General features: G+C 44.6%; 1 protein-coding gene across 2 annotated transcripts in view; it reads left to right on the forward strand.

Annotated features, from left to right (window-relative positions):
- The window catches only part of LOC147433983 (hexosyltransferase GAUT11-like), a 52759-nt gene extending 36059 nt beyond the window's left edge, over positions 1-16700 (forward strand). For both annotated transcript variants that reach the window (XM_086490610.1, XM_086490611.1), the window contains exon 3: positions 14958-16700. In XM_086490610.1, the coding sequence (XP_086346736.1) occupies positions 14958-16406 (1449 nt within the window). In that variant the 3' untranslated portion in view covers positions 16407-16700. The remainder of the gene's footprint in view (positions 1-14957) is intronic.
- The last annotated feature ends 1870 nt before the right edge of the window (positions 16701-18570 follow it).

Genomic DNA, 18570 nt, shown 5'->3' on the forward strand with positions numbered 1-18570 from the left:
CGACAATTGATCTGCGATGCAACAAAGATGATGCTTAATTTTGCGAAGGACCCGAAATTTGCAAAATATATGAGCTAGACTTCTTCGATGAGGTGCACACGCATTGGCAGAAAACCACAAAACCACCCGAAAAACCCACTCTCAAGAAACCTCCTACTCCCAAGAGGTATATAGAGAAAGAATTAGAAGAGGTGGTTGATGCACGAATTGCTCAGCTTTTTGATGCGCAGAACAAAGCTAAAAAGCACGACAAAAAGCAGAAGAAAGGCACTGACTTCCTGGATTATTTGGGTCGTCAGTCTACTTTTGAAAAGGCAAGAAAGCAGAAGAAGCGTGTTCGATTTGAAGGAGTACCCAGTTCTAGTTCTTCTTCTTCTTCTTATGACAGTTCTTCTAGCTCATCTGACTCGAGCGAAGAAGACAGAAAAGGCAAAAAGCGAAGCAAAAAGCAACGCTTCGGAAAGGGCAAGAAAAACATAAAGAAGTCTAAATCTTACCCCGTGGTTGACAGTTCTATCGAGGACTCGTCTAGTTCGGACTCGGATGACAATAGCTTTTATGCAAAGAAGAAGATTTTTTACAAAGCCAACCAGTATGACTTTCTGCAAGACGAAAGCAAGAAAGTCCGAGAGTTTAAGGAAGGTGGACAATCAATTAAATTTGACATGTTTTCTGGTTATAGAGATGCTTCGAAAGCTTTGTCTTTTGTACAACAGTTTGACATCGCTTTCGCGGGAGGGCGTTACTCCGGGCACTCTTAAGATTCGGAGAGCTGCCTCTTACTTTAAGGGGAATGCTCGAACTTGGTGGTCCACGCTTCTATTAAACAAGACTGCGCCAGTTAAATGGCTGAAATTCAAGAGGCTTTTTATTTCTTCTTGGCTGACTCGAGAGTATGAATGCAACATACGAACTGCTTGGAACCATCTTCGGATGATCAAGAAGGATACAATGGACGCTTATTGCGAAAGATTCTGGAGCTCTTTTCTACCCGCCTCTTCATTCAAGAAGATCTCATTCAAGGAACAGATTAAGCGGTTTACCTTGGGTCTTCCTACAGAGATCCGAGATCATTGCTTGGAACAAAAGTCAGCTTCCATTCAGGAGTTGATGAGTCATGCGAAACGGGGTTTTGCCATGCACTCTGGCAGTTTGACCTACCCCACCGATGAGATCATGACGCAAAGAGTCAAACAGACTTCGATAAATGAAAGTAGAAAGAGGAAGAGCAACCCATAACAGAAAGAAGAGGATGCACGACCCAAGCTTACTCCTCAAGAGAGGGCTCTCTACTTAAAGGAGGGGAAGTGCTTTGAATGCGGGGAAATTGGGCATATCTCCGCGAAGTGCCCTAACAAGGCACCGAATGAACAAGATGAAGAAGGGCCAAAAAGTTCCAAAGCAGCTGAGGGACGTGGCAGATAAGGCAGATAAAAAACAGAAATGGTACCACTGTGTGGGACCCGAACCGAATTAAAATAAAGGAAAGTACAAACTTTGCCGTTTTTAGGGCAAAGCGGAAAGATCAGGAAGCTCTTTGAAGGAGCCAAGGCCAACTTCTTTGAATTGGCAGCTCGAATTGGAATTATGCCCTACAGGCTGAGGCCACAGGTGGAGGTAGTTCGAGTGGCACCCGGACCGGATGTTGCCATTACACCGAGCATTGGCAAACTTCATTTTCAATGACAGGGGTGTTTAGGGCACGAGGAGTCCTACGTAATTTCCTTGGAAGGTTGTGACGTTCTACTCGAAATCCCTTGGTACCACAAGAACAACGCCGTGGTTGACTACCGGGCCGAGAAAGCGACTTTGACAAATGAAGGGCTCAGAGATTGTACTTGATGAACTTCAGTTTCTTTACTCACTTTTTTGGGAGAGAACTGAACGATGGATGAAGGTCGAATATGTTTTGACCTGAACAAAAGAACGCCAAGATTTTCTCCACACACATGCCGATTGCTTTTTTGAGGGCCTGCCAGGCGAGTTGCCACCAGTTCGTCCTGAGGATCATTCCATGGATCTGATACTGGGAAGCACACCACCGAACCGGCCACCTTACCGTGTGAGCCGAGCTCGGAACGAAGAGATTATAAACCAAGTGAAAGACCTCTTGGAAAAGGGTCTTGTCCAGCCTAGTACTTCACCGTATTGCTCTCCAGTGTTGTTGGTTTTGAAGAAAGACGGATCTTGGAGAATGTGCCTCGATCATAGAGCTCTCAACAAAATCACCATCAAGAACAGATTTCTGATTCCTAGAATCAATGATATACTTGACCGACTTCAGGGATCCTCGTGCTTTAGCAGGATCGACATGAAAAGTGGATATCATCAGATCCGAATCGCGTCGGGAGATGTTTACAAGACGGCCTTTTTGGTTATTTGAGTTTTTGGTGATACTTTTTTGGCTTAACCAATGCTACTCCAACATTTAACCGGATGATGGATAGGATTTTTTCTAGAGTACAGACTATTTGTTGGCACTTTCTTTGACGATATCATTGTTTTCTCCAAGGATGAGGCAGAACATAGAGTTAATTTGCTCCAAGTCTTTTGGGCATTACGAGATCACAAGTTAGTGAATAATGCAAAGAAAAGTGAATTTTTACTACCAGAGATACACTTTTTGGGACACATTGCGTTAGTAGCAGGTGTGCAGATCGATCCGGCCAAGATAGAGACTATCCGTGATTGGCCCGATTTGAAGAACGTCCAAGAAGTTGGAAGCTTCTTGGGATTGTGTTTGTACTACAGGCGGTTCATTCGAAAGTTTGCAGAGGTTGCTTCCCCTTTGCATATCTTGACACAGAAAGGAGTCCCTTTTTCGTGGGGATCCACAGAGGTGATTGCTTTTCAAACATTGAAAGAGAAATGGACTACGGGACCAGTTTTGACTTTGCCGGATTTGCAGAAGTCATTTGAAGTATATTGTGATGCTTGTGGTCGTAGTCTGGGTGCGGTCTTAATGCAAGAAGGCCATGTCATTGCTTACGCCTCGTCCCCACCGGGATGCAAATGTTACTTGGAAAGGGAGCAAGGTCAACCTATGTAGGGACGACAACTCTCCGTCACGAGTTTAACATACTACCCGTACCTGCCTTTTGTGGGGGTCAACGAGCAAGGGCTTTTGACAAGTATCGCTCGGTTTCATCTACTTGGATAGGCTCCTTGGTAAACAAGAAGCCTAAGAACCAACCGTTCAAGAAGTGGACTTGGATGACAAGAACGCAGATCTGGATGAATAAGTATATCCTAGCGGCTGACTTTAGCTCAGTTCGCTACCATGCATGGGACAAGTGGGACGAGAGGCATTCATGCCTGGGGTTGGAGCCCTATAAGGAGGCCGGCTTTGAACAAACACGTGGATACCTGCTGTAGCTCAATAGGAGCACTATAGTGAATAGGAAGGAGGAAAGAATGCTGGCTCTCGCGAGAGTAGGTGGGGTCAAACTGGCGGCGGATAGCTACATGCGCGGACACAGCATTTGCACGCTGTGCTCCCAGTTAGAGGGTCGTTCGCTTTCGCATTTGCTAATGAACTGTTCAACGGTTGATGAATCTAGGGGAGGTGGCTAGATCGATTCAACTCTACCTTCAACGTAATCGACCCTTCGTTGGACCCTGAAGAAAGGACTGTTATCCTCCTTGGTGGGGAGGCTCGCGGGAAGCGGATGCCCTTCTGGGTACGTCGTGATCCACACTCGAGGGACGGAACCGTAGGGCACGTGCCTGTGGCGAAGTTCCTCGGTGAAGTTGTACCCCGATATTTGGGTGCTTTGTATAGGCGGATGGGAAGATCATGCTCCCCTTCCTATGCTGTTATTTTGAATATGATCCCTTCTGGGGGAAATGACGTAATTCTCCCCAAGCGAAGCCAAATGAGCTACAAGAGCGCCCAAGTGCCATTTCCTCCCATGGGGGTCAACTTCACCTAAAAGGGGTTGGGAGGTGCAAAAGGGAGACACCACCAACCTCAGCGGACGCCACCTCTGAGCTGATGCCCTTCCAAGCGGGTATGGCATTTCCTAGGGGAAAACCGTCGGGTTTCAAAGGCAGAGTTAGTGAGGTGAGCGATAAGTTACCTGGAGGAGGCAACTCCAAAGGGAAGACCGAAGAAAGTCCCGCAGTACCTAGGCCTCTGAACAGAGGTACTTGGTCGCTGTCACGCCCACATCAAGTTGGCGAAATGGGTCTCTCAAGGGATTAGTCATGGCCCTAAGAGTGTAGATTATTCTGGCCTCTTGTAGTCCAGAGGAAACTAGTGACAAAAGCGTCTGCCTTCGGTTTCTGGGTGCATAGTCCTGGTCGTTCTTCTTGTATACTTTTTTGTGTATGAGGGGAGCGGCTGGGCGTGCCCTACCCGACTCCGAAAACAAAACAAAACAAAACATTGCTTACGAGAGCCGATTGTTCTCAAGGCCGGAATTGACAACACAGATTTATAAGAAAGAGCTTTTGGCGGCTATCCATGCTCTTATTCAGTGGCGACATTACCTACTCGGAGCCGATTTTACGGTTTTCACAGATGATGGGAGTTTACGCTACTTCTTGTCATAGAAGTAGCTATCGGAAAAGCAGATGCGGTGGGCAAACATCTTGTCACAGTTTACTTCCGGATTGTCCATGTGCCCCTAGGGACATAAGAAATTGGTGGCAAATACTTTGTTCCGAAAGCCGTTGGTTCTGGCTATTTCTGCGACACATCATAGAAACTGCGAGGATATGGTCGGTCAGTACGCCACAGATACAAATTTTGCAGATGTATTCAATTGAATACAGAAAGGGGAGATAGTAGCGGACTATTCCATTCGGGATGGCTACTTAATGAAGAAAACCATGTTGTGTGTTACACAGCCGTTGAGGGAAAAGGTTCTAACTGAATGCCACTGTCCGCCTTTTATGGGTCACCGCGGCATTGCTACCACCTTGAAAGGGGTAGAGAGATATTTCTTTTGGCCGAGACTCAGGAAGGATGTGGACGAGTTTGTGCGCAGTTGCTTGGTATGCCAGAAGGTCAAGTTTGACAGGCATAAAGCACTCGGATTGTTATAGCCTTTACCCATACCCACCCGCCCCTCGGAAAGTATTGCAATGGATTTCATTTTTTTTGATCTCCCGAGAACACAGTGCGGGCACGATTGTTTATTGCCCAGATCTACAGATGGCATGCTTGAGACAATTGTCTCCGACAGGGATCCGAGGTTCACGAGTTTGTTTCGGACGGCTATTTGGGAGAACATAGGCACGCGGTTGCAGTTCTCGTCATCGTTTCACCTACAGACTGACGGGCAATCAGAGATTGCTAATTCAGTGTAACACAATTAACTCTTTGATGATGGGGAAGGTGCCATTTGAGATTCTTGAATTTGCTACGAAGGGTCAACCCTTCCTTAGCACAAAAGATAAGATTTTTGAAGCTGATGAGTATACGCGCGACTTAGACACGGCTTTTGCCAAAGTCCGCGAGGCTTTGCAGAAATCTCAGGGAAGACAGAAAAAGGCAGCAGATTGCCATCATTGCGATTTGAAATTGCGCGATGATTTGAAATTGAAGGAGGATGATTGGGTGCTCTTACGTTTTGAGAAGGCACGCCTGAGAAAGAAGAAGGAAAGGAGAGGCTTTTTCCAAAGTTTAGTATGCGATACTACGGACCTTTCCAGATCTCCAAAAAGATCAATGATGTCTCCTTTGGACTGAAGCTGCCAGAATACTTTGAGGATTCACAATGTTTTTCTTGTGAGTCTCTTGAAGCCTTTTGAAGGTGATGTGCCTGATGATGAACAACCCGAAATGGACGAAAACGAGCAGATACTCGTTCCAGAACAGACATTGGCATAGAAAGAAAGTAAGGGTAAAGCAAGAAGGCAGTCCTTGGTTAAATTCAAGAACTATCCTGCATTGGATGCGAAGTGGATGGAGGAGGAGGACCTAGCAGATACTCCTCAGATTGTGAAACTTTACCTTGAAGCTTTTGGTTTAGCATAGTCTACTCCAAATGGAACCCAGAATTCAGCTTGGCCGGAGATCTGGTGCAGTGGATTTGCGCGAGAGGGGAGTTACTCCGCTCCTTTGTCAATAGATGCCTTGATTTTTTGAATACTAGAGTCACTGATGTCTCTTTGAGCTTCAGGGATACTGAGAGTTGACAGTATTTTGCTGAATGACTTTATGAAATGGAATTCTGGAAAATATGAAACTAACTTGTTCTAAGTGCAGGAATTGATAGACGAAATGACTGTAGCATTTCGGTCTGAATGATCTCGATAGACATGGTTCCAATAGGGATTAGTCAATCGGGCATCTATGGGGTCTTGAGTGGATGTAGATGCGATTGCTAATTGCATTGCCGATAAATCATGGTCTAAGATCCGAATGAATGTTGAATGTCATGTGATGTCCTGTGATGTCGTGTGATGTGACTGTCAATTGGTACATGTGCTAGATGTGTGTTCCTAGTGCGTAGGTACTAACAATCAGTGTCTGCTAAGACGGTCTATGGCCTCTGTCTGTTTTGCAAGCGTAATTGAGGGCAATTACAATGCTTTCAAGAGGGGGTATGTCACAAACTGTGACGTTGCTGCCTAGTGTACACACACACCTTCCCCCCCTAAAGCATGGACAATCCCGGGGAAGGACAGAATGAATGATGACGTGGCTGCTGCGTACGGTCAACACCCGGAAATGGTGGAGGGCTGGCCACGTGGCAGCAGTACGGACGTCCGAGATTTATGGCGCTTTTTGCGGAAGCTAAAAGCTGTAGCACTTTTGCTTTTTGGCTACGTATTGGGAGAAAGAAAGAGAGAGAGAGCTCTTTTGCTTTATTGTTAAAAGCTATTTATTTTCAGCTTTTGGAGCTTGCTTTACTTTACAAGCAAGAGAGAGAAAGAGCCTTTGCTTTATTTTTAGGCTTTTGATTTTCAGCTTTTGGGGCTCTTCTTTTAGCATCCCTTGTAACCTTTAAATTTGTGGACAGGGCCTCACAACTCAGAGCATCTGGACGCAGAGTCTGAGTGTCAGCGCATGCCTGCACTCTTGTACTTTGAACACAGATTAATACAAAAAGAAAAACCGAAAGGGGCGCGCGCCAGTCTTTAAGGCCAATACCTCTAGGCACGGAACTCCGCCGGGCCAGTGTCGAATCAATTGTGAACTGTGAACTATTTTGAAGTGGTAATTTGGTGCTGTCGCGGTAGAATTCTTGACTTGGAGTGTCTAAGTCTGTTACAATCTATGGTTGGCTCTATTCTTCAGTGGCTTGACACATTAGCAGTTTGTGACATCCCCTCCTCCTTGGAAGAAAGTAATCGTCCGCGATTACAGTATATTTGCAAAACAACTCAAGTTAGCTTAAAAATTTCCAAGGGTCATTTCAAGGGACATTCTGAGCGACAATCAGTTTTCTCATTCCAAATTGGAGCTCTTGATATCTTGGGTCGTTGGCTTCCCAAAAAAATCTCATTAAATAAGGAGTATATTCTCATTCTAGATCAAAGCTCTTGATATTCTAGCATAGTAAAATTAGCCATCACACCTAGACCAAGCTGATCTCCAACAGGTGTCTTCATGCACTAAAATTACATAACCAGGCAATCTCACCCAATATAAGGAATATTCAGTGGTTGGCACATCACAATGCAACACAAATGCTCACATATGCATGTTACAAGACACAACGAACAACGTTGCTAAGCACTCCCTCAAGATAGACGGTTTGCGGTATGAAGCTACTCAACGACTATCTCATCACTCTCCCGACAAATAACCTAAAAAAGGTTCGGGGGATTGCTACAATCAAATGCTCCCCATATCGTAGCTTGTGTTACTTGGAGGTTTCAAGCATACAACCAAACGCTCCCCAGACGTCCCGTGTGCGTAGTTCGGAGGGTTTTCAACGTACAACGAAACGCTCCCTAGACATCCCGTCTGCTTTGTTTTGAGCTTTTCAAGCATACAACGAAACACTCCCCTGACATCCATCTACGTCATTCCGAGGTTCAGACAATACCAAAACAACATTTTTCACTACTCCACGAGAGAGTAAATCACCAATCATTGCACCAGTACTAAAACCAAAGTCAAACAATTCAAATCGGCACCAAGGCCAGTTTAAAACAGATACCATCCATTCCAAACAAATTCCTAACAGGATCACCAAACAAATTCTCAAACGACATTCAGAAAACTGCTAAATCAAACTGAAAAAGCATTCTCCACGTGAGTCGAGCTCGAAAGTCGATAGGGCTTCCCACCTGAAACCTGCATCAAAATTAGGGTTAGATTTCTTCCATCAGATTGTAGCCGACTGCAGCATGGTCCATAAGCTCTTGATGTCACGTGACACATCCAACCCTATGTGTCTGTGGACAAGCTACAGCATGACAAGGGTTCAGTCAGTCTAAATTTAGAAGTAATCTGGCACTTTTGTGAGTCTGTTCGTAGACCGTGCATGTCCAGACACTTAGTGTAGATGCATATCCTCTGGTTGCACAGAGCATGATCATAAGCATTCCCATCAGAATCCTTCAGGGGAATTTTCCAGTGCATTTAGCCTATTTTCCCTATTTTTGACATTTTTCACTTATTATTTTTAAGTGACTTTTGTTGGAAAGTAGGTAAGGAAAATTGAGTAAGTTTGTATATAAGCAAACCTAGGCTAGCACTAATTGGCAAAAGAGGAAGCAGGAGCACAAGCTCAACAAGCAACTTCTCAACAAGAACCCCCTTGGTGGCGTTTTCCCTCCAAGCAGAGACTCCCCTTGCTAGCGTTTTTCATCCAGATGCCGTAGCAAGACAACCTCAGCAGATAGCGTTTTTCATCAAGCTTCATTGCAAGATCATCCTCATCCCTAATGTTTTCTGAATCCCCAAATCGCCCTCCATTGGCATGGCGTTTTTCAGCAGATAAAAGACCAGCAGATTTCAGCCCTAAGACTAGCAGATTTCAGCCTTAAAAACCAGCAGGTTTCAGCCGCAAGGACCAGCCCATATCAGCGTTTTTGGTGCCAGAACATTTCAGTCATCAGCGTTTTTGGTGCAGCAGCGAATCAGCGACAGAATTCAGCCATTAGCGTTTTTGGACAGCAGATAGGAAGCGTCAGTTTTCAGCCCTTAGATCGGTCTAGCCATCCCCGTCGTCGTCATCGATCTAGCCTAGACTTGCGTCAGTCACATGCATTCAGTTTGTACCAGTTTATGCAATCAATAGTAGACTACTCTCGCCGACGAGAGTGGGGGCTTCGGAGGAGGATTTTACAACGTCTCTGGTGTCGTATTCTCTTCTCTCTCTATCGCTCAGTCTCATACACTTTCACGCACAGTGTCCATTCACTTTGTTTGTGATCATTGCACTCTCTCATTAAGAATGGAAGGCTCTCCCTTCCATAAGAACAAAAAGGAACCTTGAGTGTAGTTCGGAGCACTCATCTTGAGCAAGGTTCAAACATTCATTCCGCTGCACCTAACATTGGTATCGGAGCTTTGGCAGTGTTTTGTATAACTCAAGGAAAGAACCACAAGAATCACAAGATTTTTTTTTTGCTTGTTGCGGTCGCACGAACCCAAGTTTACTTGGGCGTGTCGATTCCTAATCGTGTTTTTGAAGAGTGACATGAATCCCAAGAAAGAAGGGCTTGTCTAGCCTCCCCTTGTGCCTCTTTTCACTCATTGAGAGCGGACCATGCACTTAGCGGCCGGCCAATCGACGTGAGGTGGGAAAAAGCAACCTTGGTGTGAGTGCAAGGCCGCCAAGGGGTGTGCCCGCGGAAAAGAGCAGAACTCGGGTGAAGAGAAGATCCTTCTCAAACACAGATTGCAAGCGAAAGAAAACCCTCAAGAACCTCAAGAACCACGACCCGCAAGAACCCAAGTTCCTCGTGAACTTAAGAACCCAAGACCCTCAAGAACCCAAGTTCCTCGTGAACTTAAGAACCCAAGACCACAATAACCCACAAGAACTCACGACATTAGTGGATAGTCATCACTCGAAGCGGAATGGATACTTCGCTTGGAGGTGATGAGCATGAGAGAGGCGAAGAAGAATTTTCCCCACCAGGATGTTTTTCCGACCCTCCCCCTTTCCCATCTATGCCAAGGATTGCACTAACTCCTATGGAGGAGTTGACGCAATTGTTTATGGACAACAAGTTTGAACGCGAAGCAAGAGAAGCAGAAAGAAAGGCCGACGAAGAAGAAATGGCAGACATAGATCGTGAATACGAAGAAAGCGTGGCAGCCATAGAGCATAAGTACGACTTGGAAGACAAAGAAAGACAAGCCAAATTTGATCGCGAGAACAAAGAAAGTCAAGCCAAATTTGATCGCGAGAACAAAGCAAGACAAACAGAATTTGATCGCGAGAACAAAGCCATAAAAGAAAAGAGCGACCAACACATGAAAGAATTCTTGCGACTCTTTTCTCAAGTGCAGACACAGATGTAAGAGATTCAGGAGGCGGAGACTCTCTCACTCCTTCTCCCAAGCATGACACACAGGATTTGCATGATTATGAGAAGGATGATGATTTGAATGACAATGATGTGCATGATGATTTGGATGATAATGATGAGCTTGATGATTTGGATGACAATGACAAGCCTGATGATTTGCATGATCAAGATGTGATTTCTCACAAGCATGATGATTTGCATGAAGATGACGTGATTGTTTACAAGGATGATGAGTTAGTGGATGCTTTTTCTAGTGAAGCTAACCTCATTGCAGATTCGATCAATCACGAAGAACCGATCTTGGCTCTCGAGCCTAGGTCCAAAGAACCCTCACAGGAAGTATTATGTGTTCGCATGATTAGTACGCACGCATTGTTCGAGTGTTTCATTCGTGATCGTTTCCTGTATTTTAGTCAGCGTCTTTATGTGATCCCCTTTCCTAGTCATGACATATTGTACATTGAGCACGCTTCACTCATGAATGAGCACGAATGTATGCGGGTTGTTCATGAAAAGCTGAAAAGTATGCATTCTCAAGGACGTCACATTCCATGTCTCTTCCTTGGCACGACACATTTGTAGACAGAGCACATGAAAGTATGAGCACCAAGCATGGGCATTTCCGTTGTGAATTGCCACAGTGGATTGCTCTAAATCATAAGAGAAAGGTTCGATCTCAATGTTTGCGTGTGTGTGGTGAACGGTTTGGCACTCCGTCTCTTTGTTCATCTACATTGCATGCACAGTCTTTGAGGAAGACAGGATTTTTTCCACTCACTATACATGGAAAGGTATGTTCATGGTTTTGTGTTGGAAATGGTTTCAGGAATTTTTAGCCATGGAGATTCTTAAAGAAGAAAGAAGCATGACTCTAGACGAAGTTGAAGTATCGAAGGAGCCACAAAAGACTTTGTGTCGCTTTCGGCGCGGCCCAAAGAAGCAAACGTTGCAGACCTTTATGAAGTTCAAATACCGCACGACCCATACATCAGAGTGGGCCCGCGAAGAGTCCCTTCCAGGATTCCGGATACTATTGGCGATCTCCCTCGACGCCATACAGTTCGGTACCAGTATCTCACTTTGAAAAGGAGGGGATGTCACGTGACACATCCAACCCTATGTGTCCGTGGACAAGCTACAGCACGACAAGGGTTCAGTCAGTCCAGTTAGTCTAGATTTAGATCTGGCACTTTTGTGAGTCTGTTCGCAGACCGTGCATGTCCAGACACTTAGTATAGATGCATATCCTCTGGTTGCACACAGCATGATCATAAGCATTCCCATCAGAATCCTTCAGGGGAATTTTCCAGTGCATTTAGCCTATTTTCCCTATTTTTGACATTTTTCACTTATTATTTTTAAGTGACTTTTATTGGAAAGTAGGTAGGGAAAATTGAGTAAGTTTGTATATAAGCAAACCTAGGCTAGCACTAATTGGCAGAAGAGGCAGCAGGAGCACAAGCTCAACAGGCAACTTCTCAACAAGAACCCCCTTGGTGGCGTTTTCCCTCCAAGCAGAGACTCCCCTTGCTAGCGTTTTTCATCCAGATGCCGTAGCAAGACAACCTCAGCAATAGTGTTTTTCATCAAGCTTCATCGCAAGATCATTCTCATCCCTAGCGTTTCCTGAATCCCCAAATCGCCCTCCATCGGCATGGCGTTTTTCAGCAGATGAAAGACGAGCAGATTTATTTCAGCCCTAAGACCAGCAGATTTCAGCCTTAAAGATTAGCAGATTTCAGCCGCAAGTGCCAACCCATATCAACATTTTTGGTGCCAGAACATTTTAGCCATTAGCGTTTTTGGGATAGCAGCGAATCAGCGACAGAATTCAGCCATTACCGTTTTAGGACAGCAGATAGGAAGCGTCAGTTTTCAGCCCTTAGATCGGTCTCGCCATCCCTGTCGTCGTCATCGATTTAGCCTAGACTTGCATCAGTCACATGCATTCAGTTTGTACCAGTTTGTGCAATCAATAGTAGACCACTCTCGCCGACGAGAGTGGGCCTTCGGAGGAGGGTTTTACAACGTCTCTGGGGTCGTATTCTCTTCTCTCTCTATCTCTCAGTCTCATACACTTTCACGCGTAGTGTCCATTCACTTTGTTTGTGATTATTGCACTCTCTCATTAAGAACGGAATGCTCTCCCTTCCATAAGAACAAAAAGGAACCTTTAGCACAGTTCGGAGCACTCATCTTGAGCAAAGTTCAAACATTCATTCTGCTGCACCTAACACTTGAATAGTCAAAACAGGCCTCGACAAACAGTGTTCCTGTGGCGGTGATGATAGTCCCAAGACATAGCAATCACATTGGATCTCCAAGGTTATCAGCTCGAGAAGAGACACCTGTTGAAAGATGCCCAAAGACTGCAAGTTGTAATTTGCTAGTGTTTACGTGGCAAGCATTTCAAGATACCCCACTCTGCCAAGAGCTGCACTTCAAAGGAAGATGTTTGAAGGCATGTAACTTGGGTAAAATTTTTCTTGAAAGCTTGCAGAGTCCTTGGAGTGTGCGGCTTGGTAGCTATAGACATCCATCACTGCATGGCACTGGCTTGGAGAAAAACGATGGCTCGAAAAAACTTTGATACTTCTCTTGCAAGTGATCTTTATGGCTTATGCCTCGTAAGGCAGAGTGATGAAGACGGGAGCGTGCCTGATGCACGATGGAGTAAAGGTGGGAGTGGCTAATAAGTCCGGGTTAGCGACACGAGGAGTGGCTGATAAGTCCGGGTTAGGGACACGAGGAGTGGCTGATAAGTCTGGGTTAGGGACACGAAGAGTGGTTGATAAAATTTCTTTGGAAGTGCCAACTTGCTTTGTCTGCTCTTTGGTGGGACTAGTATGCTTTCAGAAAAGCACACGCTTGAAGCTCTGATACCACTGTTACGAGAACGAGCACCACGTGCCAACGGAAAAGAACACAATGAACAACTTTAAACAACTGAATTGAAAGAGATGCACGACACACAAGATGGGGAGTGCGGAGCTCCACCCCAAGAGAGCACTAGCCCCAAACCCGGGCGCCCCTTTCGGTATATCTTTATATTGCTTGAACTCTGTAGAATGCCAATACTACCCTCTACACCTCTATGCTGGAGCGTGCCAGAGAATGAGCCCTTGGCTCATATATAAAGGCCCTTGGCCATGAAAAGCAGTTAACATGAAAAGCTTCAAGTTCTAAAAGCATCTTGTCCAAAAGCAGGCTGCTCAAAAGCAAGAAATCCGTACAGCTGCCACATGGCATTGCCAGCGCAAATTGCGGGACCGTTCATACAGTCTGCCACGTCAGCATGTCAGCGCGTTTTGCGGGGGATCCGTACAACAATGCCACGTCATCACTTGAATTCGCAAGAGAGTTCCACTCTGCAAGACTTTGCAAGTTGGTAAAACTTCTTCTGCTGCTGCTGCTTCTTCTACTGCTTCTGATTCTTCGAGGGTTTAGGCCCCTTGGCCAGGATCTGCAGGTTGGCTCCATTCTTCAGTGGCTTGACATGTCAGCAGTTTGTGACAAGGCTCCACGCTCTTTCTTCAATGAGTGGCACTCCCATAGGTGACTTATGGCATTACAGGTTTGGCCATTTGAGCAATTGATGCTTTTTGTCTTGCCGTTTTTCATAACACTAGCCATGTTTGTAACTCAAATGAAGCAAGCATTGTCAAGGAACATGCCAAATTTCATGAGTGTGTTTGTGTCTAAGCGTGGGTGTGGATTCTGTACAGCTTTCTCGTGTTCCCCTATGTTCAAACTCTATCTGACCCTTTCTTTGGCTGAAGGATTTTGAAAGTGCGATTTAGGACTCCCAAGTGCATTGTCTACAGAGTGAAGACTTTTGGAGGCTTCTTGCATTTAGATGACCCTTGCTTCTCTTCTTGCACTTACCTCGCACTTGCTTTCATACCAAGGTCTTTAAGTGTGACATCACATAGGTTATGTGTGCCATGTGGAGCTGCTACTATGGCCCCAATGCTAAGAGAAGTCTAGGAAAGGCTAAAGAATCTTAGTTTGGCAGCTTGTGAGCCTGTTTGCTTGTCCAGGTTTCCATTAGATTAGTCATTACTCTCACCTAAACCTCTCTTTGTAAATAATTGTATAAGTCGTAGTCAGTATTGTTGCATTTATTGGCATCGAGTGTCGCTACGCAGACCAGGATAAGGAGGATTCGTGCATCTCTCCATCACTCATTAGAATTTAATTGCCTTGAATTGATTCTGTTTTACTCTAAATTGACGTTATTTATGGGGAAAAGTATCCACTGTTTCCAGAGGCTCACTCTTTGTAGCTTTGGGATATTACTAGGGGGAGCGGATTTCGTGATTCTTATATTGATTAATTTGATTTCACAACTCCACTGCGCATTCTGGTAGAGCTTATTTTGGAATACGAGATATTCTTAGAAGAGAGGGGATGTTCAGTGTTTGAGTCCTGTCTCTTACGTTTTGAGAGTGTTTTCCTGTTTCTAGTTCTGGTAAAGACTTACACTGGCTGTTGCTTATGTTTGGCTACTGCAGCATGTTAATGCGCATATGACTGGTCAGCCTGCTTTGAACTTGACAAAAGAGATGCTAAGTCCAGGCTCCCTAACTAGGCAACTTGGGGATCAAATGACACTAGCGAAAGCTTATGTTGTCATTGCAAAGGAAAACAACAATTTGGAACTTGCTTGGGAACTCAGTGCCCAGATTCGAGCATGCCAACAACTTCTATCAAAATCAGCTGCACGAAGTTATCCTATAAGCCCAGAGGAAGCGGAGTCGATAATACGAGAGTTCTCTGTGCTGATATATCAGGCCAAGGAATTGCACTATGATAGTGCGACTATGATCATGAGACTTAAGGCCCAAATTCAAGGGCTGGAGGAAAAGGTCAACACAGCCACTGTACAGAGCACAACGTTTGGGCAATTAGCTGCAGAAGCTGTCCCCAAAGGTTTGTATTGCTTAGGGAACAGATTAACAATGGAGTGGGCAATGGATCCTGATCTTCGCAGTTTTATTTCAAGGCAGAAGCGCTCTGCAAAGCTCACGGACAACAACCTCTTTCATTTTTGCATATTTTCTGACAATATTTTGGCTACATCAGTTGTAGTGAACTCCACAGTCCTCAATGCAGATCACCCGGACCAACTTGTCTTTCATCTAGTGACGGATCAGGTCAATTTTGGTGCAATGCAAGCATGGTTTGGAATGAATGACTACAAGGGAGCCACTGTTGAGGTGCAGAATATAGATAGCTTTACTTGGTTGAATGCCTCTTATGTGCCTGTGCTTAAGCAGCTCCAAGATGCTGAAACTCAAAGCTATTATTTCAAAGGAGGCCAAGATCCCAAAAGTGCCGCGAAGTTTCGGAATCCGAAGTATCTGTCCATGCTTAATCACCTTCGTTTTTACATTCCAGAAGTATACCCTGCTTTGAAGAAGATGGTTTTTCTAGACGACGATGTAGTGGTTCAGAGAGACTTAACTGAATTGTTCAGGTTGGATCTTCATGGAAATGTCAATGGTGCTGTGGAGACATGCTTGGAGTCTTTCCACCGGTATCACAAATATTTGAATTTTTCGCACCCGAAGATCAAGGCAAGTTTTGACCCAGATTCTTGTGGGTGGGCATTTGGAATGAATGTGTTCGACATCATCGCATGGAGAAAGGCAAATGTAACTAGCCGGTATCACCATTGGCAAGAACAGAATGTGGACAGAACTCTGTGGAAGCTTGGAACCTTGCCTCCAGGGCTGCTAACATTCTACGGTCTAACAGAACCATTGGATCGAAAGTGGCATGTGTTAGGTCTGGGGTATGATCCAAATGTGGATGTGCAATTAATCGAGGAAGGTGCAGTATTACACTACAATGGGAATATGAAGCCATGGTTAAAGCTGGCTATGAGCAGATATAGACCATTGTGGGAAAAGTATGTCAAGTTTTCACATCATTTGCTACAAGAGTGCAATGTCCATTAGTCTGCAAACCCCATTTTCGAAGAGCTTGGAGCCATCAAAAGTTTTGCAATGCCTGGGCCTCGTCCTGATGGGAAAGCAGGAGACGTCTTTTTTTGATGCAGGCAATATTGTGGAAAACAACATTGAGTGTACTCAGGCCAACCGCAGGTGCTGCTGCTCTGCATGGTCTCTCTCTGTAAACAAAAGTCTCCGAGCTCTGCCAAAAAGCAGCCTCTATTCTTTTAAATTGTGGCTAAAGGAATTATTTGACTCTGTTCAAACAGATCATTCTTAAGCCTGCTTTTGATTCGTGTTCCTCGTGGATGTGTGCAAGATGAACCAAACTTTTTTTTATGCTGCATTGTGGGTTTTTATGTTGGCTTTCTTCAATAAGATTTTGTGTGTGTGTGTGTGTGTGTGTGAGAGAGAGAGAGAGAGAGAGAGAGAGAGTTCATGTACATGTATGTTTGGCATTTCATCCTCTTTATATGGTTGTTCATGATTGTGCTAGCTTCATGTGGTGTCCATTTGGGGCTTTCTGCCTCGCTTGTACGGGGTCTACCTATGGCTGGCTTTTGGGGCATAGGTGTTATTTTGCCTAACTAATAAGCTCTCTTTTGAGAGAGAGAGAGAGAGAGAGAGATCTTGCATTTAAGGAAATACCAAGGCAGACACACTGATAACCTGTAATAGTGCTTGAACACCGGGTCATTCCTTAGAAGCCAAGAGCAATGAACCCTTTCTGATAGCTCCTTGAGAGGTCATACCTTAGGTATTATGAACCCATTGTATTATGTAAAGAATACATACAATTTGAGAGAGAGAGAGAGAGAGAGAGAGAATTATGTCTCAATGGTAAGAAGGTTTATTTTTCCGCACTTGCCATGGTTTCGGTTTGCTTCACCTTATTTCAAGGCAACCCACTCTTTGTTCAATTGGACCGTCTGAGAAGAGCATGCAAAGGGGCATTGGATCTTTCGAAGCAATCCAAAAAAAGGTTGTGCCATTGACAGCTAAGAATGTTGGCCTTTGCTCTGACTTATAAAGTTCATGGGGATAGATGTAGCATAGTGAGGAGCCAAGTGGAAAGGTAGGACTCGGGAGCTCGACCTTTCTTTTCTCTCTCAAGTGAAGAAGCACTCCACTTAAGAATTACTAAGTTCATGGTTGAAATCCTCAATTGCAAGAGCACTTTTTCCCAAAAACATATGTCTAGGCATGACTGTATGTTCTCTGCTTTGTAATCTCGGTCAACGTCTGAAGCAAAAAATTGTTTTTGAAAAGATGTAGAGTTACCAGAGTGATCCAGAATAAGAAATTCGTGTCCTGGATTTTATCCACATATCAAAGACCCATGATTTCTGATGAAATTTACATGATGTAGTCTTACCCAGTCTAATGACCCTTCCATGACAGGCCAACTCATCAAGTAGTAAGCATTGATTCATAGAAGTACATGTTATGGGAGTCATTTGTATGCATAATATTTTTGCATAAACACTTTTAATGCGAGAGCTGTAGGCACACAAATTTAACAGATGTGAGTGTGAAAAACCCCCTGGGATATTCAACCACCACAAACCATAAGGGGAAAATCGCCAATGATAACTAGTTATAGAAGATGGACAAAACATCAAAAGCTAGTAACAAGGGAAAGAGCTGAAGCAGGAACAAGCCACCCAAACTTGACTAAGAGGCCAGAAACTCTGCCAAAGAATCTCCAATATCCAACTCTCTCTCTCTCTCTCACAAGTAGCAAAGAGCTGAAGCTACAACACGCCACTCAAACTTCGACCGTCTCTCTCTCTCTCTCTCTCTCTCTCTCTCTCTCTCTCTCTCTCTCTCTCGTATTAGGTCTTGAGTTCTAAACTCGTTGGATCGATCTTCGAGGTCTCTTGGGATTGTTCCTAGGGTGTAAGAATCTCTCTTCTTCTTCTCTTTCAAGTCAATCGACCAGTTACCAATGTTGTAATAAATTAAAGCAAAGCCTTCCCCTATCATCACTTGAAGAGGATAATGCTCCCATACCATATTCTTGTGATGATCACTTATGCTAACAAAACAAGAGCCAACGACAATCTTCCAGAGAACAACAGATAACTTCCATAATATGCAACTCTGGACTAACTTGAACGACAAATCATGTAATACCAAACAAACTATGACGCTAACGAGGGATCTCAAG

Source organism: Adiantum capillus-veneris, chromosome 19, assembly GCF_014529385.1.
Source record: "Adiantum capillus-veneris isolate H3 chromosome 19, ASM1452938v2, whole genome shotgun sequence".
In the NCBI taxonomy this organism is placed as follows: Eukaryota; Viridiplantae; Streptophyta; class Polypodiopsida; order Polypodiales; family Pteridaceae; genus Adiantum; species Adiantum capillus-veneris.